The sequence below is a fragment of the Cannabis sativa genome, chromosome 1, assembly GCF_029168945.1.
Source record: "Cannabis sativa cultivar Pink pepper isolate KNU-18-1 chromosome 1, ASM2916894v1, whole genome shotgun sequence".
NCBI lineage: Eukaryota > Viridiplantae > Streptophyta > Magnoliopsida > Rosales > Cannabaceae > Cannabis > Cannabis sativa.
This window is the reverse complement of record NC_083601.1, coordinates 30,595,558-30,623,047: the sequence shown is the minus strand read 5'-3', so window position 1 is coordinate 30,623,047 and position 27,490 is coordinate 30,595,558. Positions and strand designations below refer to the sequence as shown.

Sequence of the window (27,490 nt, the reverse complement as noted above, 5' to 3'; positions counted from 1 at the left end):
GGGTTCTCAGTTCTCACATCACACCTCAACTCAAACTACTAACTCATCATAAAAACAATTCGTAGTGTGAACTATTAGCTCAAACTTTAACTTGATCTTCAATACACGTTGACAGCAGTATTATGTGCAAATTGATCAAAAAGATTATAGCTATGATCATCTGATCTCTACTAATAATATTAGTAAATTTTAGAATAACCAGATACTGCCACATCTAACAAGAATTTGTTATTCCTGTGAAGTAGTTTCTAGATGTTGCAATAGATCATTTTCCATCACTAAGTACAATTTCTCTGATGCATATGTACTGAATTGCATGAATTTAATATATAACTATTGCTTCGTTTGAGTTTATACTTTCATATATGCATCTAGATAGCTACAGTTGCATATCACACCTTCTATAGTCAGCTGCTAAAATATTAAAACCAAGTTAAATCACACCTTTATAGTTCAGCAGAGTATTCATCCACAGAAGAGAATCCTCTGAGAGTTAGTCCAAGCATCACTATGGTTACGCACAAAGGGGAAAGAAAAAATTGATAGTCACAGTAGAATTAAATATTTATATCAGAAATTAGAATCAAAATTATGATGCAGAAACATAAACATGATACAACAAATGGTTTCACTGTGTACAAAAACCTTCTCCCTCTAATGGAACAGAAACTAGAACCTATCTATAAAACCAATAACCAATTCTAAGATACAGTTGGAAAAACTTAAAAGAGTAGATATAGTATAATACTACCTATACATATTAGGTCCAGCTTGATCACTATATAATGGTGATCCATCTACAGGTGACTCATATGGCCTACTGCTACTGGGAAAGGGTCTTAGTAATCCTTCATCTGAGGGTATATGCCGCATTAAATCAGGGAAAGGGGGATAGGGGGGATGGGAAGTATAGTTGTATCTATTGAAACCATTATTCAAGTAAGGATCGTAACGTGAATTTAAAGTAGAAGCTCTTGACCCAGACGGTAAAGAGCCACTTGAGAAGAAGCGATCATCGGTTCGAAATCCTGCTTGATTTTCCATGTAAGGCGTTGAAACAAATCGATCAGGAGCAGTTACTGCAACTCTATTATCAGGATAATATGGTGCTAAGTGAGATCCAGAACTGAGAAAGTTGACTCGTGTATTTACTTCAGCAGAGAAATCAGTTGGTAATCTGAAAAGTCCACTACACCCAGTGGGGATCTCTGTTCTGTCCCCGATTCTTGTATCAAATGGAGATTGTTCAGTGGATTTTTTAACAGTAATTCTGCCGTCTGGTGGCAATCTATTGATTTTCTGATGTAGTGATAACTTTGCCTGTTTGAGTGCATCCAACACACCACCTAAAGCATTAGGTTGGTTGTGAGGTACTAATGCATAGTGATCATTTTGGCCTTCTGAAGCCTCTCTTTCATGGGAACTGCTGCCTAACTCGGATGAATTGCTAACTAAAGACCGGTTGCTCAGTGGCCCATGCAAAGATGGGTCCTGGCAGAGGATTTCTGATGGTTGACAATCATGGTTATCCTCACTCTGTTGGATTCCCCTTTCGCTAGCTGTAGGAAATGCAAATTCTTGAGCTGGAGATCTGGAACCAGCAGAATTGGTTCTGCTGCTTGTTTGATCCTCTACCATCTCAGCATGTGAAGGTGCTAAAATACCATTAGGCTGCAGTTTGGATAAATCTATTTCCTTTGGCTTTGCCTCTTCAGGTTCTGAGATATCTGTCTCATTATTGGGAAGTGTTTGAGGCTTGACCTCATCTCTTTCCTCAGTTATATCTGAGTGGTTTCCAGGGTCATATGAATCCTGCATGTCCCAATAATTAGACAGATATGATTATAAAAGATCCCAAAATGACTGATAACAAAAAGCATTGAAGTTCTTTATTTATCATTACTAAACACTTAATCCAGAATAGAAGCACCAAACAGATGTCTAATTCAAAACAGGGGACAGATATAGATCTTCAGTTGAAAAAGGTATAAATGCATGCATTGCATGGCACCACTTGCCTAATAATATGCTTATGCTTTTAAGTTTCCTTGCAAGAGATAAACTGAAACCAAACGAAAAAGAAAAGGCTGCCAATTGCTGCTTGGAAAAAGAATTCAAAATATATCACATCCAAAGTGCACTTATCCCATTTTGCATTTATTCTTGGTCAGAGCGGAGAAAAAAAATACACTAATATGAATAGATTTATTTGTATTGTCAACCCCAACAGCCCATCGCCAGAGCATATAAATTTGTTTTTATCAACATCAATAAATTTCAGGTGTCATGAGTTCAATTATATGTGTTATGCCTATGTAAGATCTCTGACTACATTAATTTGATTTCTTAATAAACCAAATTTCAGAAAAGGGTGAAATAATAATTATTATGTCATAAATGGTCCTGATATAGCTTACCGGTGTGCTAATGTTATTTTCTCTGAACTTCTCTTCCCATTCATTTTGAGCCTTTTCCATCTCTTCATATTGGTCAATAAGATGTGCCTGGTCTTCTAATGCTTTTTTCATGTCTCTGTCCTTCCCATGGCCATTGACATCAATATGATTATTGATTCGTTGACTTTCTACACCACCAGAAAGAGGACCCTCTGATAATACCTTCTTGCTTTCAGAACATTTTCTCACTGTTCCTGATCTTGAATCTGAGCTATCTAGAACATCTTCTGGTGGGGTAGCACTAGCAAATCCATTGTCTTGAGAATCAAACTTGATAGGCTCTGTTTTGTGCTCCTCAACCACTGTCCTGTGAAGACAAAGCAGTAAACCACTGGAAATTTTTAAGACTAATCAAGGGATGCCGCAGAGCAGAAATCTTGTGCTCAAAGATGAATTTTTTAAATAAAATCTGGTGCTCAAAACGAAGATTCTCTTTCCCAGTGTTTAACACTCTTTTTTATTCATAGTAGAAGCTAGAAAGGCACCTATTACACAAGGGATACTGGAAATTTATAAAGGTCCCATTTAAAGTCTAAGTTCCAGTTACTAGCCTACAGCACATATGACACACTAGCTAAAATCAGTGAAAGAAAGAGAGAGGTCAAACTAACCTTGTTTCTCTGCGTCTTATTTGGCGGCAAGATTTACCGAAATGATGTCTCGAAGAAGAAGAAGAAGAGCCCAGGGATGAAAAAGCATTCCGCCTTCTTGTAGATGGATTCTTGTATTTTTCGTGGGAACGTGGAGACTTACTACGACCTTTCCAAGACAAGCTTCTACCAGATACCGGAGATGCATCACGATCAGAACCAGAAAACTCCTCCAAGTTACTTTGTCTCCTAGAAGTGAAGTGCTCCTCTTGAGTTGGGTAATGATCACCCTCATGGGATTCCCGGTGGGCTTCCTGATCAGAACTTGAATCAAATGCCTCAGAAGTGTCACTAATTCCCTGATTCTCCAAAATGGTGAGGACGTCTACTGTGGCTTTCTCAGCCATTCTTCTTTGAATAGAAACAATTCTAAGTTGTTCCTCCAGCTCCTCTACCTAAGTTGTAAGAAAACAAACAAACATTGTAGCACATGAAGCAAGAACAGAAGTCCATTTCTTTGAGCATCAAATAAAGGTAACTTCGTAGAATTTCCTAGAAAAGCATTCAGCATACCCTTTTTGCGAGTTCTTCAGCTCTTTGTCTAGCACTTTTCGACACAGACCTCTCGGCAAGCAACCGTGCACGGAGGAATTCAATTGTCATAGAGGAATCCTCCATACTAGAATTACTCCTGATTAGTAAACACCCAATTTATTCAAACAAAAGAAAAAACAAAACCAAATACATTCAATAGGCAATCTGAATGCACCACCAAAGGGGGTATATCACAGAATTTACTTTTCTAATCACATGTAAAACCTAACAGAGACATGGGGAAGTCCAGTCCTCCAAAAATAAATATGCATCTTTCTTCATGTATCTATCAATCATGAGAAGACAAAAAATAAACAGTAGAGTATGAAAAGTGCAGAAACACACACACACAACAAAAAATAAATAGTAGAGTATGAAAAGTGCAAAAACACACACAGAGCAAAAGATTAAGAAAAGGTGTTCTGAAATATTGTTTCAAAGTTTAACCATTTCCCAGTTGTCCTAAGGCATGAGTAGCCGTTTAATACACAGAAAATCAACACACATGAGTAGCCGTTTAATACACAGAAAATCAACAAACTTTACAAGAAACATAAGTGTTCACACACAACTAAAGCCACAAAACTACATAACCCAAAGTCAATACAAGGATTTTAGCAGGAACACTTAGAACATGTGTACAAACAGTTCAGAGTATAAAAATAAAGAAAGAAACAAAAATTGCTAAATTAAAGAAAACAAAGATAGAGAGATGATCTATACCTTTGATCTTGCTTTTCGTGATTGGATTTAGGCATTGTCAAGAATTAAACAAAAAAGTCAAAACTCCCAGCTTGAGAAATCAGCGTCTACAACACCAACAAATAAAAGGCAGAATCACTTTGAACTACAGTGAATTCAGCCTCGGAAACAGAAAATTGAACTGTGTAAGAGTCTCATGAAAAGGCAAAAGCAAAAGCAAAATGGAAAGAAGAGAGGATTTGGCCAATCTTGCAGAAAAAATCAAAATAAAAAGAAGGGATATAGACCAATAACCCTAACGGGGTACCCTGTTTTACTCTACACACTATTGAGTTGAGATTGAGAAATAAGACAAAGAGAGAGAGAAATAGAAAGAGTTTGGGTTTGGGTTTTGGGGTCCGTTGAGAATGAACAGAGGAAGCTTCTGTGGGTGACCAACCATTGGAACACATCAATGATGGGGCCAATGCCAGCTAACCAGTGGCAAAGCAGTCAGGTCTTTTGATGTGGGCACACCCCCCCACATTTTATTAATACACTCATCTATTTATTTATTTTATTTTTGTTATAATATAAATATTTTTATTTTCCTATTTGAAAAAGAAAAATTACACTAAAGTCATCAGCTTTGGCAAAATTCATCACTTTTAACCTTATTTCCTCTTGGAGAGTGACACAGGAAAATGCATCACTGGGTTCGAGCTTTGGCTTCTGACTTCCATGGAAATCTTCCACAACCTCGCAGGTAATCCCTTCTCTTTATTGTTCCTTTCTCTCTCAGATTTTTGATCTTCTCGCTTGAAATGATCTTCTTCTTTGGATTCACAGTGGTCATACTGCCGTCAATATTGGAAAATCGAAGATCGTCGTTTTTGGTGGCCTCTTCGATAAAAAATTCCTTAGCGATATCATTGTTTATGATATAGGTACTTCGTTTTTATCTGCCTTTGTAAACGATTTTGCATATTCTTGATTCAATTTTACCTCGGTATGGACTCTTGATTGGCATTGCTCTTTTGACTCTTTATTAGTTTGTATAATTTCTTAATATTTGAATATTTTTATGTATAATTGATTTAATTTAGTATTTCTGGAGTATGCAGTCGAGTTTGTTACTCACTATCACTAAAACTTAACTGCATTCACAGTCCTAATAGTTTAATACATTGACTGCAATTTGCCTAATTCATCGTAAGTGCACGTTACACTAATGTCGACAATTATATCATTGGATGAAAATTGCAAAATGATGAACAAATCAAGTATGGTGATATATTGATTTAGCTAAAATGTAACTGATGTTTGCCAATTTCTTCTAAACTTTATCGTCTAGTGAAAATTCCACAATTATAAACTAATCAAGTATGTGATTTATTGCTTTAGCTATTTTCTCTGAACTAAGTTTTAGGTACTTGTGTTTTTAAGCATTCCTTTGTATTTGTTTTTCTATTCTTTTGAGCAACTTAAATGCCTTAGTTTTTAAACTTTGTTTTCAGGTAATGAAAGTTTAATTTAGTAAGAGGGATAATCCTCTTGTTTTAAGGCAATGTTGATTTAGACTCCGTTAAATGTTTTCTCACTGTGAGGTTTAGTTGGTTTTTGATCTTCTTATTGTTTATCAGAGAAAAGATTATGGTTTCACCCAGAGTGCACTGGCAGTGGCTCTGATGGACAAGTAGGCCCAAGTCCACGGGCATTTCATGTTGCTGTTGCTATTGATTGTCATATGTTTATTTTTGGTGGTCGTCTTGGTAGCAACAGGTATGTTAATATCCTCTATATTTTCTGCTCAAAACTTTTTATCCCTTTTTTTCCCCTCTCCCTCTCTTTGCTTTCATTGAACCGGTGTTAATAACAAGATTGCATATTCACTATTTAGGTTCGGTGACTTTTGGGTCTTGGATACTGGTAAGAATATATTTAACTTAACATGCAAAAGAAAAAAAAAAAGCCTCTCCTTTACAATTTGACTTAATTCTTTTAAGCATCAAGGATCAATTGAATTTGATCTTTTTTTTCTTCCAGATATTTGGCAATGGTCAGAGTTGACTAGTTTTGGAGACTTACCATCACCAAGGGACTTTGCAGCAGCTTCTGCTATTGCAAATAGGAAAATTGTCATGTGGGTATTCATGTATTACATGGTTTTACTTATAAGTTGTTGTAAGGATTCTCTAGTATTTACTTGTATAATTTGTTTTAAATGTCAGGTATGGTGGCTGGGATGGGAAGAAGTGGCTGTCAGATGTATATGTCTTGGACACAAGTAATTATTTTCTCTGTCGCTTTTGATACATGAAGGAGTATGCATATGATCATGGATCTGAAATTAGTTTCTGTTATGCTCTTCTTTATTTTACAGTGTCACTTGAATGGACGGAGCTTCCTGTGACTGGAACATTACCGCCGCCTAGATGTGGCCATACAGCTACCATGGTTGAGAAACGGTTACTGGTTTATGGTGGAAGAGGTGAAGTAGCATAATATTTACTTTTTGGACTTTCATTCATTTAACTAATATAATACAGATTAAGATGGATTCCTTTAGGTTTATACCTCACATGGCTAATGTTACTGTGGTAGGGGGTGGAGGTCCAATAATGGGTGATTTATGGGCTTTGAAGGGTCTTATTGAAGAAGGTTAATAGTCAAACTCCTTAATTATTGTATTTCATTAGTTGTTAATACATGCAAAATTTTCTTTATGATTTTGTGAATGTAAGAATTCTTTTGGTAGATGCATATCTCGTTTTCTTTTGCTAATGTTTTGCTCTGGCTGTTATATGCATCATGCACATATATCATGCAAATACTCTTGTCACAGAGAGCAATATGTATCGTCTATGTGGTATTATGTGTACATTGCACAAATTTGGATATGAATAGCTGTGTTAGCTTCATTTAGAAATTGAAGAAGTACATTTTTTTTTTTGTTTGACTCTATACTTTGAAGGAATTACTTGTGAGCAAGAGTAGGACCAAGGGAGTGCTGACCTCTGGAAGTTCAGGTTCTAAGGTTGTCTGTTTGTTCTTATACAAGTTATTAAGGAATTTGTTTAAATTGTGATAAATATGGTCACGGGGAAGTATATTAGATGAAAACCAGACAATTTGAGCCTTAGATTTTATAAATTGGATTCTAATAGTAGAAAAAAAACATTTGGAAAATAATTTAGTAGGATTATCTTGTTGGTTAGCCTTTTTTTTCCGCCCTATCTTTTCTGTCTTGTCTTGTTTTATTTTTGTTGTTTACACGTTCATTTTATAATGACATTCTTTTTTCCCTTGTAACAATTACATTGACAACCCTGATTTATATTAAAATAGTAAAATTACAAGCAACAGCTGGGCAAAGCTTATTAATAATACATCTCTTAGTGCTGAGAAAAACCTTAAAAATCAATCAAAATTTCACCACCTAGCTAAAATTCATTATTAGGCTATGTTTGGTAGGAAGGGAGGGAGAGTAGGATGGATGGAGAGCTTAAAGAGGATTAGGAGTAGGAGGGATGGAGAAGATAGATCTCCTTTGTGTTAGAATGATGGAGAGAAAATTAATTAGTAAAATTACAAAATTATCCTTTTGAATATAAATATTTATTACCTTTTAAAGGATAATTGTTATATTAACAAATTTGATTTTGTCTAAGGGAGAATGTCTCCCTCCATCTCTTCTCTCCTTCCTTCTCTTCCTCTTGCCAAACAAGAGATTGTGTCTCTCCTTCCATTACTCTCCCTCCACTTCTCTCCATCCGCCCATCCGCCCATCTCTCCCTCCTACCAAACATAGTGTAAATAAAAGTTTTTTGGTCAAAAGCAAAATTTTAGACATATTTAGCCTACAGTGTGTGTTTAATAGAATTTATTTGGTGTTTAACATCAATATTTTTAGCTCACGGAGTATTACTTTAGATTTCATTAATCAGGTGAGGTCACCATGTCAGCATAATTTCCCTATTGTATATGATCCAACTTGCTCTTTTAAGAATTAAATTGAAAAACGAATTGTTTCTTTTTGATACCTACATGTGTCTATTAGTCAACTAAGTCATTTCTTTGAACTTTGTTGTGGAAGGAAGATAGTGAAACACCTGCATGGACACAACTAAAGCTTCCAGGACAAGCACCTTCTGCACGTTGTGGCCATACAATTACATCTGGAGGACATATTGTAATTGACATTTCAGAACTCTTACTATTTTTTTTTTCTCTGCTTATTACAATTTAATTTTGCTTATGTTAATTACATCGAAAAGGTAAAAATTGTGTTATGGTTAGGTTGCAATGATTAATTAAAAGTTTTTAACAGTAGTTTTGGTAAGATCTATAGTTCTTTTTCTGACATAGATATATCTGCCTTTTAAGCATTCTTCATACAACCGTGTAGGCCAGGATAATGTACACTGTTTATGCCTCTTTTCTGCAAGTAACTCGGGCAATAAGCATCAACTATTTTGTTGACCATATAAAATAATCATCATAGACTGGACTGAATTTGAATTTTGTTATGCTTAATTTGCCCTAATGAATCTCTGATTTTATTTAGCCTGCCTAAGGCTGAAATGTTTCAACTTATTTCTTAACGGAAGAGGAAATGTTTGTAATAACTAACCTTTTATGTACTTTGGATGGTGGTATAGTAATTTCTTAGATCCAATCTTAAAACTAAAAGGGAAGAAAATAAAATCGTATAATTAGTGGGGTGGGAGGGCATTAGGTTTATATTACTAGAAAATGATGAACCATGCTATATAATTCCCCACACTTTATGGAGGATAGGAGGAAAGTCATACTAAAGCCTAATACCTATTACCTATATCAAACCTGGTAAACAAATCTTTCTATAAAACTTATCTAGCTTTGTTTAGTCATGTCATGTCACTCTACCAAGTGGTTGGAAACTATTATTGAAGATCGTGCTAATCTTTTTATCATCTATTCTTTTTAAAATGTCACCCGCAAGTGTGTACGCTTGTTAATCTACTGTAACAGAACTTGACTATAATCATTCCTTGCAGCTGCTATTATTTGGAGGCCATGGGACTGGTGGTTGGTTAAGTCGTTATGACATTTATTACAATGACTGTATTGTCCTAGACAGGGGTGAGTAAAATCCATATGGTAGAATTCTGGAAGGTTTTGTGCCTTATATGCCGTTACAAATTTTAATAGCTATCTTTGAATACATAAAGTTCTCAGCTTCCTATATATGCATACATTTTTCATTTATGTATACACACTTATTTATGTGTATAATCTGAATGCAGAAAGTGATTTAAATTGTGCAATAATAGCGAGTATGAAACGCAATTATGCAGCATATGAATTCTCTTTGCATCATTTGTTCTGCTGTCCTTAGAAAGTGGCACACGACTACAGGCCACAGTTAAATGAACAAAAACTTAAAACAGTAATAGAAAGGATAGAAACCTATTGTATTGAAAATGTTAATGCAGCAGAAGTGTTCATCACTTTTCTTATTGGAAACTAGACATTGGTGTGTGCAGAAGATAGTTTTAATGTTCTTTGCTTGTTAATACTCATTGAGTTAATTTCTCTCTTTCTCTTTAGAATACAACTCGTTCTGACTATTAACACAATACTTTTAATTAATTTTGACTTTCCATCTTCTATCTTCTCTTATCTTTCCCTATGTTTCCAGTATCTGCACAGTGGAAGCGCCTATCAATTGCGAATGAACCTCCAGCTGCTCGAGCATACCATTCCCTAACTTCTATAGGTTCACGTTATCTGTTATATGGTGGCTTTGATGGGAAAACAACGTTTGGTGATCTATGGTGGTTGGTACCTGAAGGTAAAAAATGCTTTCCTAATGTCTAATCTTGAATTTGTGTAGACTTCAAATGAGATATTTGACCCTTGGGAGTTTTTACACATGATATGAGGTGTGCCAAGTTTTTATTACGCCTTTAGGCTGAAACCTTGGAAAGAAATTCTTCATTCACTTGATTCTTAGAATCTCAATGGCTTATTTTTTTCTAGCTATTGCTATTGTTGTTGAAGATTCCTAACTATATCTTGTCAATATTAGAAATAAAGTTATGGGAATCATAATTTAAAAAGCATATTTTTCTAATGGATTTAAAAAGTATTTAGTTTACTGGGAGAAAATTCTACATCAGCTTGATTCATTAAATGCTTTAATACTTATATTTTTCAGCTGATTATATGATGGTAATGGTGATGATGATTTCCTTATTATCAGTGGAAATGAAAAGGTGTTTTTAATGAATAGGTCTATCTTTCAGAAGCATATATTAGATAAGATAAAACTTGGAGGAAATATTCACCAATGGTATGAAATAGCCAAGCGTGGTACTTGTTTGGAGGGAGGGATTGTTCAGTTTTAGTGTTGTTTGGTTGCCAATGGTAGATGATTTGGAATTTAGACTCAACTTCAAATAGTTTCTCTTTGTCAGTTATTTTATTTTATTTTTATATAGGGGACCCTATTGCTAAGAGATGGACGTCAATACCAAACAATGTTCCTCAAGATCAACCTGTTGCAACTGGAGAGAATTATGACATGGCATCTAGAATGAAGGTTGCTGCTTTTGATACATAATTTTCTTATTGACTATTAATTAATAATTGTACTGCTCAATAAATAAATAAATATTACTGCTGCTTCATATTTAACTCATAGTTGCTTCCATTTCACCGGATATCTTGTTTTCCTATGAGTTAGAATGAATTTAAGCATTTTTTCATGATTTTTTAAAAAAAGAAATGGAAGTAACGATCATCTTTTTTGCATGATTGAAATCTGATTTTGCAGATTTCTATGATTAAATAATGACCAATCCTAAGCTGAATTGTTTATTATAATAATTTGTTGGTCTGACATAGTTTAACCCATATTCTCATTAATACAACTACTTATTCACAAACCTCCTGTGGCTAGCAGTTTCATTTCCCATCACATGGAAGATCTTTTTTGCTCCGCTTGCTCCTATCTCTCTCTTTTGGCATTGCACCATATTGGCAGATTTGATGTATTATTCTAACTTTGTAACTGATTTTACTTCAAATTTGCCGATTTCCTATATAAGATTTTGAAGTTTTAAGTACCACATAAAGATAAAGATGAAGTTAAGTTGGGTTTTACATTACTTCCAATATACTTGGACCTCAACAATTGCATTTATTTTATGTACACTGTTTGTGCTGTTATTATCCAAAAGGTCTACACTAAATATACTGTTGGTGTTGATTTTCTGAGATGACCCTCTTTTCATTTAACAGGAAGGCCAGCAAGGGCAATCTGCCATCTCAGAGTTACAACGAGCATTAGGGATATCAGCTTCACTGTCTTGTGATAGGGATCCAATTGTAGATGAACTAGAAGATAAAGAATTTACTGAACTAGCATCTAGTTTGGTTGGAGAAACTGTTTCCAGCAATGTAAAACTTTTGCATATTCAGGTTTGTTTTGGTATACATTTATCATGCATCTAACCATCTAAAATTAACTTCAACTTACACCCTTCTTTGTGTGAATATTATGGCAACTCAGGCTCTACGTGAGCACTGGAGAAAAGCTACACCAAGTTCAATACGACTTAAAGAGCTAGGGCCCTTGCTTCGTGACTACCAACGATTGATTACTCGCCACCATTTGTAAGAACAACATCTCTCAGTTCTATTTCTTCTTGATCGTATATGATTTTTGTTGTTGCAATGTTTAAGGAGGGAAAGCCAACTAAGTTCTGGGAACCTTCTGCTCTTTTTCTTTCAATCTTTATTATTAATTTCTACTTATAATTTTATTGATTAATTTTCTTTTTGACAAATCACATTCTCAGCCCAAATGGTGGATCTCAAATGCAGTCCTCTGTGATTACTCTTCCTGAAAAAGAGGCTTATTGCTTCTATCATATCAGAAATGTTCAGCAGGTACAAATTTCTTGGCCTATGTATGTAAATTATTTTCGCTGCTTTATCTAATTACATCCCAACTTGAACATGTTTCTACATGTACATATGCAAACATATACTCAGAACTTTCCGTTACAATAATTTGTGTAGTCACTCATAAAATTTTTCATCTCTGCTTAAATATGTGTCCAAATTCTGTACTTGAAATGGACAAGTTGCTTAAATATGTGTCTGACCATATACAAGTTGCTACAAGTTCATCGGTACTTAATTCTAGTTTCTCACTTTTTTTTGTACTGGAGAAATATATGTGTGGTTATGTAGCCTTAATAATAACATATCACCCTGTACTATGTTTCGAATTCCCCTTCCCTAGTCAAAAAAAAAAAAAAAAAAAAAGAATGCCCCTTCTGTACTTGTTGAGATCAACTTTTTTCTACGAAGTTTACCGTTTGAGCATTTTTTTTAAAAGCTTTCCTTTTTACCATTTGCTGTGTTATTACTGAATGGAAAATAAACTATCAATATAATATTCTTAACTACATACTTGCATACTGATATTTTTCTTTTGTCCCCATGCCATGCACTCGTTCATTTTTATTTTTCTATTTTGCTCTTTACACATTCTTACTGATCAAATTATGGTGGTTTCCAGTTACGAATGGATGACATCAAAAAGCTTCTGGCAGAGTATAAACAGCTGCAACCAGATTTGAGGGTAGAAGTATGAGTGTCTTGAAAGTTTACTCTCATGCTTGACATTTCTATAGATCTTGTACATGTAATATTTGTTCTTTCTACATACTGGCCTTGTTATGGCTTCTACAAATCTTTTACAAACTAAATTATAAATAATAAAGATATCAATATATCAAATCTTTTGATCCATATAGATGCTCCATTTTTTTTTTTAAAAAAAAAAGGTCCTTATAGATGTTAGGCTGAGCCTGTGAGTGAGCCAAACGAAAATTGTATGCTAAAATTTCAAGACAAAAATTTAAGCAGGGAATGTTTGCTCTGCATGCATATGTCCAATTTATTTTTCTGAAACAACATATAATTAAAGAATCATAATCAACACACATCTGAAATGAATAAAATGAACATGTGATCTCATTTTAGAGATGATACGTGCTTGCTCAGCTCCTCTAGCTGCACCATCCTCAGTCTCTCACTCTCAGCCAACAGCTGGTGAAGAAAATTTAATCAAAACAAAACCATTAGCTAATTTCATATACAAAGAAAGGAGTCTTCAGAAATTTGTTGATAATGGAGTCTAGAAAATAGACAATATATACAAACTACTCACACACATATATATTATTTAGAAAGAGAGAGAGCTTTACCTCCTTTAATGTGCTGACAAGCTGAGCCTTTTCTTTACTTTTCTCATTGAACATATCTAATACTTCTTTATATTCTTTCTCCTGTACTCACAAACAAAATAGCATTTTTTTTCATTAAAAAAACAAAAGAAACTTCTCTAAATTTGAATCAAAGCAAGCATTATTATAATTATCAAAGATTTAGTGAGTTTAATTCACTCACCTTTTTCTGGCAGCTTAGTCCAAGAGGCTTTAGCTCTCGATTCGCCATGTCGATTTTCTTCCTCACATTAGCAACTTCCTTCCTTAATGGATCTGTCATTTCTTCTAGTTGCTGCATAATTAACATTCCAATTTCCACTACTTCAAAAACACTACATTCAAATTTAATCTCTAGACTTGACCAAAGTTGCTACTACAAAAGCATAATTGACTTCATCACTATGTGGAACTAACTTGACTTAAAAAAGAAAAAGTCAGCAAAGAACAAAGCTAGAAAATATTGTGTAGTGAACTTACTTCCCAAATCCTAGCTAAGCGTTTAGTTTCTTCTTCAGCACGGCCTAACTGAAGCTCAACCTTTTCCTTCACTTCCATCTTCCTCCTCTCAATCTCTTCCTCTCTGGCTTGAAAAGTTGAAATGGCCAATCTTGATATCTCTTGATCATCATCCTTGATCTCCTCCACTGATTGTCTCCCATTGCTACTCATGTTTCCAGCACTACTGCTACTACTACTACCACCAAAGTTGTTCATTTTCTGCATTTTTTGGGGGGTTTCTTATATAACTCTCAATAGCAATTTAATTAATATCAGTTCTTAACTTAACATCTGTTTCCCATTTTGTGTGTTGCTTTTGCTTCACTATTTAGCATACTTTGTAAAGCAAAAGAAAGATATATCATAAGGCAATTAACAAGTTATATAGTTCAAGGCCTCTTAAGTGTTGTTGTCTTTATCTCTTGAACTTCTTACCTTTTCAGAAAATCCACTACTAAAGTACTTTATAGAACTAACCATCTGATTACTTTTCTCAGTTATTCTTTCTTTTTCATATGTTGAAAGGTGGTTGAAATGTCAAGTAGTTCTGGTTAAGGGAATTTTTATTTATTTATTTATACATATATATAGGTAGGTGGGAGTATAATTTAATGACTGTTCAAGATATGCTTGAAGCAAGAGGAAGTCATGTACATGTTGTAGCTTGACACTTGGTCCTTTTATATTTTCTTTGATTCTTATGCTTGATAGAAATTTAAATAAATAAAAATGAAGTGTATTTCAAGCAATAATATCTATGGTGGGTATAGTTGCACACTAGGTATATATATAATTCCAGTACTAGCTTTTGTTGTTCAGTTCACACATGTCTATATAGCTTGATAATTACTCTAGCTTACTTTCTTTTACCAATTAGTGGGGTAGATGTAGTAAATTTTCCACTGCAAGGTCGATTCCACTAATGTCATACTGCTTCTTGTCAAATTCCACTTATGTTATATTGCTCCATGTCAATTTTTTCATAATATTTGGCCTAATATTTTACTCGATCCAATTCAAAGATAAATCAAATTTTAGAAATCTCCATCCCATAAAACCCAATTATCATATAATTGCTCAGTTTCACATTTTTATTAAAAAAATCCAAGATGTTTGTTTCATGTATATGACATTATTTTCACATACATACATTTAACTAATTAGTCTTCCTCAATAGAATAGAAACATTCCCATAAAAGTCCAACAAAATTAGTTTTCCCATCTACTTTTGCTTCTTTCCTAAATCCCATGCTCAATGTAAACTCCTCCAGTTTTCTTTACAACCTAGTTGAGGTTAATCTAGTGAGTAATTGAGTTAGTCAATAGACTAGTGAGATGTACAATAATCTTATGACACTAAAAAGGCACTTAAAAGAGGATATTGCTTTTAATTAACATTAAATGTGAGTAAGAGAATGAAGCCATTACTCAATATGTCACCAGCTTAAACTTTTCATACAGCACAAACAGAAACTTTGGCATAAACAAGTTTTACACCTTTCTTAGGAGAAGAAACAAAAGCGAACCAAGTTCAACTATTCATTCCAAGAGACCATTATCTTAAACTACTGAATTTTACACCTTCCTCATGAGGAGAAATAGCCTCTGATCAAGTTCATACTTCTTGAAATAAGATGGATCACCCTTCATCATCATCAACAGCCCGCCAAATGAAGCATCTATCTCTGCCTTACCATGATGTCCTTTACCTTCAGAAATCTTGAACAGCTTCCCTTGCATGACATATTCATAGTTATCGGCAAGTGTCTTGCGATTGCTTGGAGTGAAGTAGGCACTGTCAGGTGTTCCATCCTCATTCAGTGTGGGGCTCAACGCCATTGAAAATTTCTCACCTTCCTTCAGTGGGTACACTTCTGTGTTCACATCTAGGTGCATGAACATATCAAACTTCTCACTCTTTGCCTCTATTCTAGTGACTTTGTCAAACTTCTTCCCATCGGGGTTCAGTCGATCAATCTTGAAAACATCTTCAAAAAGAAACTCTGCCATCCTTGAGAGTATTTTCTGATCGAGATTTTTAGGGTAAGATGGTACTTTGGGTGTGGATAGACCAGACTCCCTCAGTAATCAGTTGTTTCTGTGAACCACACTAGACACTCACTTTATCTGATGCATACAGGAAATTTAACATTGACACTTCAGATTACTTGTTTTCACACTTTCTCAACAACTAAACAGATATCATAGTCAAAATACAGTTACTTTCATTGAATAACAAGTCAAAATAATCAATGAGAGAGATATAAATTAGATTCCCCTGCTTAATTGGTATTTTTTTTACAGGTTTCCTGCTTTTTAAAACAAAAACACAATATTGAAGCTGAACATTCCCAACCAACTGAAATAGAAATTGACGAAACAACACAAACCAATGTCCATATGCAACAAATAAACAATTTACAGTTGGTTCTTAGATAATTACACACTACCCAATAACCCATGAAAGGAATACGCCCAATTACAAATACCAACAAGAACAACAAACACAGAAAACAAACCCAAAACCATAAACACTTGAATAGCATTTCTTATTGATAACCAAGCAATATTAATTAAGACTAAAGAAAGATAACAGAAAACCCTTTTAGAAGAAATTGTGGGCAATATTTTCAAGTTTTGGTTCACATAAGGCAATGCAAAACCAATCAGCCCAAAATTTGATTTGACAAATAAACACAAATGTATCACTGATTGGATTAACGTCATTTACTTCATTTTTCAACTTCAATTTCTCAGTAGCCAAACACTTTAGCTACGACTACGAGGGAGTTGTACTAACAAATAATCAATAAACATAATTATTACCAAGGTCCAGAAAGCTCAAAACATATTACTCAATCCCCAAGCCAACTATATCGAATATTATTATCATCGATACCATGTATCACATTCTCCACTTTTTTCAAGCAAAAGTGAAATTATCACACCAAGTATCGAGGAAGAAAATTTGTTGAATGATAAGTTATAATCTGTCTCCCAAAATCATGCCCTAATTCCAAAACAAAATAAAAACACAACTATCATTACTTGCATGTTTCGCTGAGTTGATCATACTAACAAACTACATGGAAGAAACCTAATTAAAATCAAAGAAAAAAGAGCAATTTTCTCACTGCCCGGAAAAAGAAAAAAGAAAAAAAAAGTAACTCCATTTCACCCAAAATTTAAAAGAAAGTAGATGTATGATAAATTCAACAACATGAAGAAAAGAAAGATGAATTCAGAAACAAACTAAGAGAGAGAGAGAGATTTTACCAGGAAAAAAGGTGGAATGCGTTCACTGAGATTTCTCCTATGGACGACTGGTACGCTGGCTTAGACTAAATGGATGGGCATAGCCAGCGTCCGCCCGTTTGGGCCAAAAAATTTAAGGGGTAAGTTGAAAAATGCCTTTTTTATTAATCAATTAATCAAATTTGCCTCTAATTTATATTTATTTGAAATATACCTCTTTTTATATGTATTGTACTCAAAATACCCTGACATAAGAGAGTCACATGGAGAGTATCTTGAAGTGGCAGGGGCAAAATTGGTACAATGTTTAAAAAAAAGAGGTAAAAATGATAGACTTTAAAAAAGAGGGTAAAAATGAAAGATGACAATATAAAAAGGGTATAGAGTGTAATTTCCTCAAAATTTAATTGCTCTTTTTATCGGGTAAGTTGAAAAATACCACTTTTATTAATTAATTGATCAAATTTACCTCTAATTTTATATTTAATTGAAACATACCTATTTTTATTTGTATTGTACTCAATATAGCCTGACATAAGAGAGTCACGTAGAGAGTATCTTAAAGTGACAGGGGCAAAATTGGTTCAATGTTTAAAAAAATAGGTAAAAATAATAGACTTTAAAAAAGAGAATAAAAACAAAATAGGACAACATAAAAAGAGTATAGAGTGTAATTTCCTCTCTTTTTATTATCTAACCAAAAAAAATGGTATATAGTGATATTTTTGAAAAATATATTTTCAATGGTATATAACCAAATTCCTAACTCTTTTGCTTTATACTTTCTCTCTAAAAAAAGGACAAAAAAAAAACTCTTCTCCTATATACTAGGAAGTTGGAAAAAAGAAAACAATGGAATATAGATTAGAGCATTGTTTGAGCATCTCAAATGGACTTGCCCATAGAGTGGTATTTGTGGCACATGTGCATTTTGATCAATATTTCAAACTAATTTTATGAACATTATTAAAATAAGCAATGATCATGTAGCATTATTTATTTTAAAAAATTATTTTATCACCAATCAATTTTTTAGAGAAGATATAATTATAAAATTTAATTAAAAAGTGGTTTGTGGGATCATAACGAGAAATTTTTAAAGTTGCTCACTATTAGAGTAATTTTTATAAAAAAAGATGTCACTTATGAGTGTTGTGTTGCCTACCATTGGAAGTGCCTAGGATTTCTATGTGGTCTTATAATTAGTTAGTAAATCTCTATAATATTTATTAAATTAAAAAAAAAAAAGAAATTCAATATTAATTGCACTATGAATACCCTTTAGAATTTCTCTATAAATTAAGACCAAATTCATCAACATATTTAATATCCTTTGGAAATAGATAAATTTATGTCCATTTATTTATTATGATGGTCAACATTTTTGAATGCCTTGAAAGAAAAATGCACGTTAATATTGGCCTCTTCAATTGCCAGCATTGATTATCAGTTGAGCCCATATTGGACTTCACCTCTTTTTTCAAATATACTTAAAATTTTAAATTCATTTTAAAAATACCAACAAATCTTAGTAACAATACATTTTGTCACGTCACTAAAAAATACAAGAATTGTAAATTAAATAATTTTATTGATTTTAGAAAGAATTTGAAATTGGGACATTGTATTTACCACAAATTAGGCCTATGACCACAAATTAAATAATTCTTTTAAAATTATATTAAGGTATTTTATTTAAATTATCGAGCTATCATATTTAATACATAATTATATATATTTTTGTTAAACCATAATACATAAATATATTTGAAAATAAATATAATACATATTTTATACATACAAATTATTTAAGTATCTTGATTAATTGAGTAAAAAAAAATATAATTAACAATATACACTTATTATTTTATTATTTTTTTTTAAAAAAAAACACTTTTTATTTATTTTTTGATTGAAGCTATTAAATATACAATGCACAATAACATAACTCACTATTGGATATCAAGACCCTAACACACATGCACCTTACATATTGCCTAAGCCTTAGTTCACTTTTTATTTAATAATATAAAATACTTCTCATGCATAATAATATAAATTATTCATCTAAATATAGAAATATCTCACTCGCTGAAACAACCATTACAGTAGAATCTCTATCTAAGAATACATTTGGGACCAAGTAAATTATATTCTAATTGGGATGTTATAACTAAATAGAGTTACACCATAAAAAAAATTAAAAAACCAAAAAAAATATCAATTTGACAATAATAACAATAAATAATCATTAATATTATATCATAATAGAAATATTTTAGAGTAAATATAATTTCATACATGTATTATAATTTAAAATAAAATTATTAATTTTACATAAATAAATTTACATAACACATGTATATATTTTATTAAGATGTAATTATTCTTATATAGAGGTATACTAATAAATTTACATAATACATGTATATATTTTATTAAGATGTATTATTCTTATATAGAGGTATATTTTGTTAATACGGGACTTAGAAAATGTATAACTAATTACAATTTAGAGGTTATTCTTGAATAGAGTATTCTTAAATAGAGATTTTACTGTATTTGTTTTAGATCCAGTCTTAATTTTTTTTTTAATTTTTAATTTTTAATTTTTTTAAGTTTATACATAAAAAGAAAGAAAAAAATAGGGTAAATACCATTTTGGACACTCTGTTTTGCAAAAGTTACTAATTGGACCCTGTGTTTTGTTAAATGACAAAATGGACCCTGTATTTTTTAAAATAGTACAAATAGGACCCTGAATTGATTTTTTGTCAAAATAAAGTTTAATTATAATCCGATCTAAAAGTGCTATGACAAAACTGTTTACATTTTTTGTATCTATTCGTATTAAGTATTGTCTTCAAGTTGGTTGTATTAAAAAAAAGTTGTAAAAAATTAAGCTCAGGGTCCTATTTTTACTATTTTAGAAAATAAAGGGTCCATTTTATCATTTAATAAAATACAGAGTCCAATTAATAATTTTTGCAAAACAGATGGTTCAAAATAGTATTTACCCAAAAAAATATTGCCCAACAAATAAAATATTATTCAACGAACGGTTGAGATCAAGCGACGGAAGAACCAAGAAAAAATAGGTAATAAAAGTTTTTTTGAAGCGATAAAAAGTAATTAAAGAAAGAAACCCGTTCCCCCACGCCAAGGCCGTACCTTTTTAATTTCAATTATTAAAATAAAAAAAGATGAGTTTTTTTTTTATGAAAAAAAAAAGAAAGAGTTTTTAATTTCAATTATACTCACTCCACAGACACACAAACACAAACACAGTAGTAATATACTCAGAAGTTTCACCCAAATTTCTAAATAATCTCAGATCAAAAAAAGTTCCAATTATCACTTCTCCTTCTCTTTTCCTTTCTCTGCCGAATAACAGCTCTCAACTTTCACATCTATCGTAATCGTTCATGGATTCTCTCCACAAGGTTTGTTGAAAATCCTTCTCTTCCATGGGTTTCCATAATTGTTGTCTTTTCATGGTGCTCTCCTCTCCTTCCTCTGATCTCATCTGAATTATTACAGTGTTTTTAGGGCTAGGGGTTTATGCACCTTAAAAGGATTTTTTTAGATCTTTGGGATTTTAGGGTTTTTTGTAACTCTTTGTTAAGATTATCTCTCTCTTTTTTCTTTTTTTGTTTTTGTTTTGAGCGATCTTGTTGAGAAATTGCCTGGAACGTCAAGTGCAATTGCCTGGAACGTCAAGTGAAATTGAAGGTATTCATTGTTTGATAAGCAGAAAGAGAATTAAGGGTTTTGTAGATATAATGGATTATCGGAGTACTGAAGGTTTCGTTAAGCAACCTTCTGACCCAAGATTATTACGCGATCATCAGCGATTGGAATTGGTTCCTCCAGATTCGTATGAGCAAGTTGATCGACGTGAGCCGCCGCCGCCTCCTCCTCCTCCCCTTTGGTCACAGAGGAGTGTCAGCCCTCATGGGTTGCCACAGGATGCAGCTGTGATTCAAAGAACTTCTATTGAAAGGAGGGACCATGGTTGGCCTAATTTGGATCGTGGGAGGACTGCTCGGATCCGGTCGAGATCGCCCCAGGCCATGGTTTCTGGAGGAGATCCTCGGAAAAGGCCTCACTTTGATGATGGGGTTGGTATACCTCAAAAATATTCGCCAACCCCTTCAACTTCTGAGTTGCGGCAGAGAAGTGAATTGATCGAGCCTTCAAATGTAAATTTGAATAATGATAGTGCTGATTTACATGCTAGGCGCGTTTATGGGTACGAACATAGTGATCCTAGCTATAGTAAAGATGAATTCAGTAATATCAGTTTGTCAGCAGGTGATAAACATCGGTCATTAAGTCAAAAGTCAGTGGTTGTAGAAGACTCTATGGAAGCAGGGTCGTATTGTTCACCTCAAAAAAATCTTGGTCGTTCATCAGTGTATGGGGATGCTAGTGGTCACTTGCCATCCTATTCACGTACTATGGACCCTCAACAACATTTTGAGCTTGAAAGACATCAGTACCGGGACTCTATAAATTTGAATAGATTACCAGTAACCCAATCCTATAAAGACGAAGACAAGCCTGCGTTACATACAGGGGATGCCTCCTACGTAACAAGGCAAGGATCAAATTCCAAGAGACTTGCAAGCTCCTCTTTGGGAACATCCAGGAATGAGTTCCTGGCTTATCAAGATGGCCATACAAATGAACTAAAAGGTAGCACAAAGCTCACTGAAGCCGTAGGTTTGAGTGGTTATAAGGAAAGACCAATTTTAGATTTGTCAAGAGACCCTGAAGGGGTTCAGAGAAATCAAATATTTTACCGGAGAGCGTGTAGTCCTGATGAGAACTACATTTTCACCAAATCACATGAAAAAGTAGATGATCATGGATATCCAGATGATGAGTTCCGTAAAATGATGTCTCCACGAGGTGACCCAGACTATAGTCGTGCTCAAATTATTTATGATCATAGAGATACGTCAAGGCCTAGTATTGCACGCCCTGCCATAGACAGGAATGATAATATTGATGATCCTCGTGGATATCTTAGAAAGGGCATGGCTAGCTACAATCCTGCTTTAGAGAAACACTCAGATCCAGACTACATTGACATGAGAAGAAGATCACATATATCCAAGCAGGGTAGAGGATACTTGAGTTCTGGATTTACTCATATTGAGGCTGGCAGGACAGGTTCTCAAGATCGTGAAATTTTGCATTTGGGTGCATCTAAAGGTCATCAAATAGATTATGGTTTTGGGAGTGATGCAGGTCCACAGTTTCAAGAGGAAAGGTTGATTCGTACACCTGTCCCTAAATATGAGAATGACATCAATAGGCATAATGCAAGAGTGCAGAATATGAGGGATGTTAATGTTTATAATCCAAGGGTGCAGAACGCGAGGGATGACCTTGTATATAATGCAAGGGTTCAGAAAGTGAGGGATGAGGCTGAATATGAGACTGAAATGCATAGGCATAGTGCAAGAGTGCAGAATGTTAGGGATGAAGGTGAATATGAGACTGAAATGCATAGGCATAATGCAAGAGTGCAGAGTGTGAGGAATGAAGGTGAATATGAAGCTGAAATGCATAGGCATAATGCAAGACTACAGAATGTGAGGGATGAAGGTGAATATGAGACTGACATGCGTATGCATAAAGCAAGAGTGCACAATGTGAGGGATGAAGGTGAATATGAGGCTGAAATGCATAGGCATAATGCAAGAGTACAGAATGTGAGGGATGAAGGTGAATATGATACTGAAATGCGTATGCATAATGCAAGAGTGCAGAATGTGAGCGATGAGGCTGAATATGAGGCTGAAGTGCATAGACATAATGCAAGAGTGCAAAATGAACATGCAATATATAATGCGAGGGGACAAAATGTTGGGGGTGAGCATAGACTATTCAATGCACGAGTGCAGAATAGGAGGGATGACCGTAGATATAATGCAAGAGTGCAGAATGAACATGCAATTTATAATCGGAGGGATGAACCTGGAATGTATAAATCACAAGATAGAATGGTAAAAAGAAGATATGATATTCAGGAAGATGTAAGCACTTATAATTCTAGAACTACCACTTCAGGTAAATTGTACACAGCCAGACAGTTTCAGGATCTACACGAAACCAATGAAGAGTGGATCAGCGAAGAGATGAGTGATTTATATACCCCCAGAACAACTGAATTTCAGAATAATGGCTATAGGAGGTCTCAGAGGAATTATGAAGGACCAAACCATACTGAAGATTTTGTATCGGATGAGTGGTACTCATCTCAGGAGTTGCCACATGCACGAAAACAGTCAACTGGATACTATAAAAATTATGGTCGACAAATAAAGAGTCATCGAAGACCAGGTTATTCAAGCCATTATAACTCCTACCAATATGATAGGAAAAATCATATTAACAGACAACAGAAATTTTGGAAAAGAAATGATGGATACTATGAAGACAAAGACAACGATGGTAATCCATCTGAAGATTGGGTGGCCCCCGAAGAATCTGAGCCCAATGAGGACTCTGAGGAATTTAAGCAACTGGTACACGAAGCGTTTCTGAAGTATGCTAAAAAGTTGAATGTGAACACATCCGTGCAGAAAAGATACAGGGAAGACGGGAGAGCTGGTAGTTTGTTCTGCATTGTATGTGGAAGAAGGTCTGTTTTCTTTCTAGTGATGTTATTTGTTTAAAGTGGGGCAAGTATTTTCATTATTTGGGTTTAGGCATGCTTTCAAGTAAACTAAGATTATAGAATGGGACTTTTATTTGTAGTTTGTAGAGTTAAGTTTATAATTCATGGTATGAAGATATATTAAAGTGGGTAGTTTAATAGGTATGGTATCATTTAATCTATAGAGCAAAGTAGATTGCACAGAAGATTAATATGTATAGGGGTTGTGAAGTGGGTAATGTTATGGGTATTGGGACCATCTAATCTATAGACTAAAGTAGTTTGCACAGAAGATTATTATGTATAGGGGCTGGGCTGTAAGCTGTTTTTTTCGATTGTTAAACAGATGCAATTACTTATAGAAATGACTATATGTTTGGATTGCTAAGAATATGTGCTGGTGTTTCTAGTGCTTGGCATTTAAAGACCGGTTGGTGCAACTTGAAATTTATTTTACTGCTTGTCCTTGTAGAGGATTGATTGAAACTAGGAAAGTTAAACTTGAGTGTTCGGTGCCCTATTGATGTGGTGATAACTTCAATAAAAAAGTCACAAAACGTGGCCAACAAAACCGTGCTAGGAATATTTTGCGCCTTTTATAGCTGCTTAGTTTGAATTGGTTCTCCTCACAGCCGTGTTATTTCATTTGCTACCATTTTCACCTTTTCTGTGATGGCTTTATAACTGAATACCATTCTCATTCTATCTGTAACGATAATCATATCTGAATGCCATCTCCTTTGCGTATCTTTTCTCATGTGCTCTTTATAAAGACATGCTATAGTGCATACTGTTTTTATATGAAATAGTCAAGTTGCATAATTCTGGTTTTATTCTTGCATCATACACTATGTTTTTATTTCTTTCCGAAACTATCATTATGAATCTTGTGAGATGCAATGTTACATTTTTATTGGTTGTGTTGCATATATATTTAAATTAATGCTTTGTGTGTTATGAGTTCTAGAATCTTCATATTTAAAAACACATGACATACCCCTTGCTCAATTGTGTTGTTATAGTGGCTCAAAGGAGTTCATGGACACTCGGCGTTTGGTAACACATGCTTATATGTCTCACAAGGCTGGGTTGAGAGCAGAGCACCTGGGTCTTCACAAAGCTATTTGTGTTTTGTTGGGATGGAGCACTGTTATTCCTGATGAGACAGTTACGTGGGCTCCCCAGATACTGCCCAAGTCGGAAGCCTTATCCCAGAAGGAGGATTTAATTATTTGGCCTCCTGTCATTATCATCCACAACATTACCTTTTGGGACAATAACCCTGAGAAATGGAAGGTTGTAACCGTTGATGCACTTGAAGCCTTCATAAGAGGTGAGTGGTTTTAGTATTAAAGAAGAAACAGTTTTTAGGGAACACTTAGTCAATCCATTTAAAATCTCGATCATTAGAACTCTGCAACAGTTAATACGAACGTGACTAGATCGAATTTCGAATTTCATTTATGACTCTTTATATACATTTATATGCATACATTCATTAGTACATGATCATTACTAAAAGTCGTCTTTCCTAAAATATAGTAATAGTAGGAAAGAGAAAACAGTAATTTATAAAAAAAATTCTTTATAATATCTTTTTTATAGAACTCTACTGTAAAAGTATATTAATTGAATTGCAGGAAAGGGTTTGATCAGGGGACGAATCAAAGTTTGCCTAGGGAAGCCTATTGACCAAAGTGTCATGGTGGTAAAGTTTTTGGGGACTTTTACTGGACTGGGAGATGCAGAGAAGCTTCACAAGTTCTTCATGGAATGTAAGCGTGGGAGATCAGAATTCGAGTTAGCTACTTCAAACAATGGCACAGTCAGCGTTAATGGTGAAACAGAGATTGAAGGAGGAAAGTTGGAGGAAAATATCTTATATGGTTACCTTGGGATTTCAGAAGACTTGGACAAAGTAGATTTTACTTCCAGGAACACTGGTTTGATCAAGAGCAAAATGGAGATTCTGGACCTAGCAAATGCTCCTGTTAAACCTGAGGAAACTTAGCTGGGCACCTATAAAAGTGAGCAATAAGTAACTTATAATGGTGCAAGAGCAAAATATAAATGGAAGCCTTCTGAGTCTCATCCAACTTTCAAGGACCCCTTACTCTGCCTGCTGATCTAATCTCATGTGCGCTTCTGTAGATAATTAGTATCATATTATTATATCAGAAAGAGAAAAAAAAGTCTCCAATCTTTTGAAGGGTACTTTATAAGAAGATTTGACTTCGTTTTCAGTTTTTCTATAGGAACATCTATATGTTTATAACTAGACTTCCTATGCATATTTCTAGTTATATTTTGAATGGGTAGCTAAATTTTCAAACAAACTGGTTCAGATCAGATATAATCTAATGTATAAGACCCAACATTACATTTTCAGAAAATGGGCTTAAGAGATTTCAATTATACAAATTGGAATGTGATTTTATCTTATTCTTTTGCTATTTTTCTTTCATAAACAAATACAAACCGTGTTTTGTGTTTGTGCTACAATACTGCTTTAGAAATGAATACTCATGTTTTTATTTAATTATTTTCATTTTAAATGTTAGTCAATAAAAATGGATTAGTATTTAAAATTTAAATTATTTTATGTTTTCTGCTCTATTTAGAGAGCAATCCTCTCAATGTTACTTATTATGATTTTACGTTAGTAATTAGTTATTTATAATTTTTGCAAGAGCTTCTATTAAGTTTTATCCAATGTTGAAATCTCAGAATCTGAACTAGTTCTTTGTCATGCCATAATTGTGGCTTTCATGAATGCAATGCATCAATCTCAGAATCAGGCTTTGTTCAAGCTTCTTTTTGTCATATACACAATTCAACTAGCAGCTCATATCAGGTTCTGACCTCCAGGCAACGACCGGAGAATTCTAGCGTGGTTCCGATCTCTCGTGGTGAAGATCATGCTGCTCCACTATAAGAAGCACATGTTCATTGAGAAATAAACACAGAAAATTCATGACCAAAACAATTGCACAACTCCGTTTAAATGATAAAACAACAGATGAAGAAATCAGAATATTAAATGGAAGAAAATTCTCACCAGTGGTACAACAAGGCTTTGATGTTAGTTAGTTCTTGCAAACTACTTGTTAGAAAAAATTTAACATGGTTTTATGAATCAAGACAATTAAGGCATTAAATTTTTGAAACATCTTGTAAAAGTTTTATCTGTCTTCCTAGAAAGTGAGTGAAGCATTGTAATTTTTCTGATCCTAAAGATCTTAAAAACAATATAATTATATTTGACAATTAAACTAAAGTATCATAAAAAATTAATCATTTGGTTATAAGGAAAGTGAAATAAAAATGGTTGTGCCATATGTACTTGAGAACACTAAATTTTGTGATGGCAAAGAAGAGAGAACAAAAAAACTCATTTTCTCAACAATCTCACTGTATAAATAAAGTTCTCTTAGCCAAAACATCTCATTAATGGTTGTG

At 33.8% G+C, this 27,490-nt stretch overlaps 5 protein-coding genes across 11 annotated transcripts; 2 read left to right on the top strand and 3 right to left on the bottom strand.

Moving 5' to 3' along the window:
* Positions 1 to 529: 529 nt before the first annotated feature.
* Positions 530 to 4,836, bottom strand: LOC115706120 (uncharacterized). 4 transcript variants are annotated; one of them, XM_030633654.2, is made up of 5 exons: positions 4,364 to 4,836; positions 3,620 to 3,737; positions 3,068 to 3,501; positions 2,418 to 2,763; positions 530 to 1,812 (listed from the first exon to the last, which is right to left on the bottom strand). In XM_030633654.2, exons 1-5 carry the CDS (start codon positions 4,396 to 4,398, stop codon positions 748 to 750), a joined length of 1,998 nt encoding a protein of 665 aa, XP_030489514.2. In that variant the 5' UTR covers positions 4,399 to 4,836; the 3' UTR covers positions 530 to 747. The 4 variants fall into 4 exon arrangements, with proteins under 4 accessions (XP_030489514.2, XP_060963800.1, XP_060963795.1 ...); XM_061107817.1 differs by having other exon boundaries at positions 2,418 to 2,787; positions 3,620 to 3,725; positions 4,364 to 4,804; XM_061107812.1 differs by having other exon boundaries at positions 2,418 to 2,787; positions 4,364 to 4,802.
* Positions 4,837 to 4,929: 93 nt separating this feature from the next.
* LOC115706121 (protein GLUTELIN PRECURSOR ACCUMULATION 3) lies at positions 4,930 to 13,129 on the top strand. Of its 2 annotated transcripts, none has more exons than XM_061107839.1 (16): positions 4,930 to 5,087; positions 5,171 to 5,268; positions 5,965 to 6,103; positions 6,222 to 6,250; positions 6,368 to 6,464; positions 6,553 to 6,608; positions 6,705 to 6,812; positions 6,926 to 6,982; positions 8,422 to 8,513; positions 9,361 to 9,445; positions 10,005 to 10,157; positions 10,807 to 10,907; positions 11,609 to 11,767; positions 11,880 to 11,983; positions 12,169 to 12,259; positions 12,897 to 13,129. In XM_061107839.1, the coding sequence occupies exons 1-16, from the start codon at positions 5,026 to 5,028 to the stop codon at positions 12,969 to 12,971; spliced, it is 1,506 nt and encodes a 501-aa protein (XP_060963822.1). In that variant the 5' UTR covers positions 4,930 to 5,025; the 3' UTR covers positions 12,972 to 13,129. The 2 variants fall into 2 exon arrangements, with proteins under 2 accessions (XP_060963822.1, XP_030489515.2); XM_030633655.2 differs by having other exon boundaries at positions 11,609 to 11,788.
* A 66-nt stretch (positions 13,130 to 13,195) lies between these two features.
* On the bottom strand, positions 13,196 to 14,631 carry LOC115706122 (uncharacterized). Its single transcript, XM_030633656.2, has 4 exons — positions 14,086 to 14,631; positions 13,790 to 13,900; positions 13,588 to 13,668; positions 13,196 to 13,429 (listed from the first exon to the last, which is right to left on the bottom strand). Exons 1-4 carry the CDS (start codon positions 14,329 to 14,331, stop codon positions 13,355 to 13,357), a joined length of 513 nt encoding a protein of 170 aa, XP_030489516.2. The 5' UTR covers positions 14,332 to 14,631; the 3' UTR covers positions 13,196 to 13,354.
* Positions 14,632 to 15,469: 838 nt separating this feature from the next.
* Positions 15,470 to 17,535, bottom strand: LOC115706725 (DNA-directed RNA polymerases II and V subunit 8A). 3 transcript variants are annotated; one of them, XM_061107859.1, is made up of 3 exons: positions 17,383 to 17,480; positions 17,006 to 17,116; positions 15,470 to 16,233 (listed from the first exon to the last, which is right to left on the bottom strand). In XM_061107859.1, exon 3 carries the CDS (start codon positions 16,114 to 16,116, stop codon positions 15,682 to 15,684), a length of 435 nt encoding a protein of 144 aa, XP_060963842.1. In that variant the 5' UTR covers positions 16,117 to 16,233; positions 17,006 to 17,116; positions 17,383 to 17,480; the 3' UTR covers positions 15,470 to 15,681. The 3 variants fall into 3 exon arrangements, with proteins under 3 accessions (XP_060963842.1, XP_060963835.1, XP_030490306.1); XM_061107852.1 differs by lacking the exon at positions 17,006 to 17,116 and having other exon boundaries at positions 17,383 to 17,535; XM_030634446.2 differs by having other exon boundaries at positions 15,470 to 17,116; positions 17,383 to 17,467.
* Positions 17,536 to 20,574: 3,039 nt separating this feature from the next.
* LOC115706138 (uncharacterized) lies at positions 20,575 to 26,443 on the top strand. The gene is made up of 3 exons (XM_030633674.2): positions 20,575 to 24,016; positions 25,054 to 25,364; positions 25,672 to 26,443. Exons 1-3 carry the CDS (start codon positions 21,144 to 21,146, stop codon positions 26,040 to 26,042), a joined length of 3,555 nt encoding a protein of 1,184 aa, XP_030489534.2. The 5' UTR covers positions 20,575 to 21,143; the 3' UTR covers positions 26,043 to 26,443.
* The last annotated feature ends 1,047 nt before the right edge of the window (positions 26,444 to 27,490 follow it).